The sequence below is a fragment of the Malus domestica genome, chromosome 08 (genome assembly GCF_042453785.1).
Source record: "Malus domestica chromosome 08, GDT2T_hap1".
NCBI lineage: Eukaryota > Viridiplantae > Streptophyta > Magnoliopsida > Rosales > Rosaceae > Malus > Malus domestica.
The window spans coordinates 1,134,194-1,137,537 of NC_091668.1; the positions used below are offsets into that span (position 1 = coordinate 1,134,194).

At 38.4% G+C, this 3,344-nt stretch overlaps 1 protein-coding gene across 1 annotated transcript; it reads right to left on the reverse strand.

The window, feature by feature from the left end:
- Positions 1 to 258: 258 nt before the first annotated feature.
- LOC103440265 (protein SMALL AUXIN UP-REGULATED RNA 12-like) lies at positions 259 to 1,405 on the reverse strand. Its single transcript, XM_008378937.4, has one exon. The coding sequence runs from the start codon at positions 1,318 to 1,320 to the stop codon at positions 868 to 870; it is 453 nt and encodes a 150-aa protein (XP_008377159.3). The 5' UTR covers positions 1,321 to 1,405; the 3' UTR covers positions 259 to 867.
- Positions 1,406 to 3,344: the final 1,939 nt, after the last annotated feature.

The window sequence follows — 3,344 nt, forward strand, 5'->3', positions numbered from 1 at the left end:
GAAAATAGTGAGATTTATCTTTGTACTCCTATTATTTTACATAATGAAAAAAAGTAATACTGCTGCCCCGAGGACGTAAGAGAACCTCGTAAATATTGTATCTTATTTACTTTATGTTCAACTGCACACATACTGTCGATTTTACAACAATTTCAATATTATAACTCCCATAACGGCCTTCCATGATTGGAATTTTATATTTAAAATTTTTAAAAACAAAGGGTACTAATCAGTAACTAAAAATATTGCAGTTAATAGTTGTCAAAAAAGGTACTAATCTGTATTATTATCGCGATAATGAACTATCATGCTGGAATTTCTCTACAATTTATCATCTAATTAATCAATAAATCACAGAATTTACAAGAAAAAACGAGACCCAATTCAGTAATTTCACTCTTTCCGTCATCTTTCTCCTCAGCAGCTCGCTTCAGGTCCAAAAATTTAATCACACTCACCTCCGCTCCGATTCGAACCCGGGACGACTCGGTGGATTGACTCACCCACTCAGTTGCCATCTCCATTGCATTCTTCGGAGCTTCATGCATTCGTAACTCGGCCACTCGGCTCAGTAACTCGGTATCCAGTGCCCCCAATAATTAATTACATAATTTCCACGGCAAAATAAAAAAAAGGGAAATGTAAAAGAGCACCCAACCCAACTGGGTTAACTCGTCCGAGCTGATTTTGCACTTGAACTCGGTCGCTTAGCGTTTTACTCTGTTCAATCGATGGCTTTGGAGCGAGACGACTAGGACTGAGTCACACCCGGGCGAGTGAGAGAACCGGTGGGACTTCGTATGCGTCTTTATTTTTTCGGAAACCATAAAAAATAAATCGACAAAATTCAGCCGGTTTCTGGTAATTTTACCAAATTGTCTTCTCGGAAAATCCACGAAGCAGCGGTCGAGAATCGGCCCACAATTCGGGGTTACTCCGGGCGCCAACGTGGCAGTATTTCTGGAAGTCGTCGACGTTGACAAACCGGGTCGACTTACCCGACTCGGAGCGGGAAATGAATCGGAGAGCCTCCTCGAACAGCGACTCGTCGCAGGGGATCGCGAGCGGGCCGCTGTTCGAGAAGCCGTACTCCTCCTCGGCTTGCACAAGGAGCTTTTTGAAGACGGGGTGGTTCAAGTACGACGCGCGCACCACGAATCTGGTGCGGCTGGTCCCCACGCAGACTGCGACGTGTCCAGCGGGAACATCGGAGGGTATGCGCTTGGTGGACGTGCAGGCCTTGCTGCGCCACCGCCGCAGCAACTGGCGGAGCCGCACAATGTGGCGGATCTTGCTGCATTTTCCGAGTCCGGCTGACATTTTCTGGGAAAGTGAAGGAAAATGCGAGACTTTTGCGTTCTGTTTGGTTCGCTGGAAAATATAAGGTGCTGAAAAAGCAAGATTTGGGGGAGTGTGCTTCTGAGCCGAGAGGGAGTTATAAAGAGAAAGGGTTTTGAAAGTACCCTTGGTTTTTGGAGATAATTACATGGGCGCCGCCTGTTGTTTTTTCACACCTTTTTATTTGGGGCTGATTTGCTGATTGTGGTGGATTTTTATGTTTTGTTGTTGTTGGGCTATTTAGGTAGTACAACATGGATTTGGATCCTCTCCTGAGCTAATGGAGAGGATACTCCTGATCAGTTATCATGGGTTGTTGAATTTTTATCCAACGGCTACAAATATGGAGGTCCCTTTAAAGTTATAATAATTATAGCTGTTGGATTTTTGTCCAACAACTCATGATAACTGGTTAAGAGGATCCTCTTCATTAGCTCAGGAGAGGATCCAAATCCGTACAACATAGTAATTCAATATTACGATATGATGATATTTGTTTTCATTTGAAAGTGAGAAATCTTAGGTTCGAATCTCATTGATGGCGAATTAGATACCAAATTAGGTTGCTTATTATGTGACTTAACTGAACTCCCTTCTCCTTAGTGTAAAAATATCGATGTACTAAAAAAAAGGGTAGTACAGTCATAGAGCCATATCCAATTAAAAGGGCTAAAGATCTAAAAGTCAAAAAATTGTATGATTTACCAAAAAACTCATATCCAACCGATTATTGAGTTATAATTCTATAGAGTCTACCAGATTATTATTTGGCCAAAAGGCCATCAGGCTAACCAAATGTAGCCCTCCTCTTAGCTTATTTTTTGGGGCCCAACTTCTCAGTTAAAATAATTGATTCGAATTTAACGGCTAGATTTGAAAGCATCCAACGATATTTAATTAAATTAACAATAAATTTAAAATATAAAGTTAAAGCTAATAAATTATTGAGAGAGCTATCTTTAGCAATTTGGTTGGAGATGGTATATGAATATGGCTTGACACTGTTCATTTAAAAATAATTTTTTGCAGAACTATAATTTTAGACGGGACTATTTTTAGCCCTTTCAGTTGAAGATGGACCAAATTATGATTGTACTATCAACGCCTCACATGCTTTGATAGTACAGTCATAAGCTACTAGGATTTCTAGTATGGTCCATTTATGGGTAGGACTTTATTAGATTGAATCCAATCATCACAAGCCATCCGTTTCTTATATAGTTCTTGTGATTAAGGTGCAGTAGTGAGGAGAAAATCTCGAGTTCTTCTGTGGAGATTATTATCTCATTCATCATGTCGAGCTCGCAAGATTAATTTATTCATTATGTTTTAATGGTACGAAACTGATAATAACTTGCACTTAGATGGATTGAATTTCATGTTCCATTGCATGAGTTTTTCATTATAGATTGTTTTCGAACCTGCTAATGATGATCAAATTTTTTTTCTTAATTATTAATTCGCGCCGATGAACTAGAATAAAAAAAAAAATAAAAAATTTGGACTCCAAACCGAAAATTGAAAACTGAAAGCTCATATTGCTTTTAATTCAACATAAGAAATTGAACTCTGAGCTGAAAATTGAAAATTCGTCACCCATGAGCAAATGCACATACAATACTTGTGAAGAAAAAAAAGGAAACACGAAAGTATATTTTTTGTATAAGTGGTTGAACCCAACTATTACCAGATGCTTTTTTGGTTGCTCCAAAATATTAAAATTATTTATACAAGTTATTCAAAAAGTGCAGCGTAAGATGCTTTTTGGCTGCTCCAAAATATTAAAATTATTTATACAAGTTATTAAAAAAATGCAACGATTTTGTATTCTCCAAATCTGACCCTGCCCCATGTGCAAGGATGCCCTATCTTTCCATCTCTTTATACATCCCCCAAAACAAAGAGCCAAAAATGTCCCCTCCTAATCACTCTTTTAGTTAAGAGATAATTAGAGTAATGATCTTTCAATTTCTGCTCGATTGAAATTTTGGTTTTTGAATTAAAAA

Coding starts and splice junctions, on each gene's coding strand:
- LOC103440265 (XM_008378937.4), bottom strand. CDS start 1,320: ATGTCAGCCGGACTCGGAAAATGCAGCAAGATCCGCCACATTGTGCGG.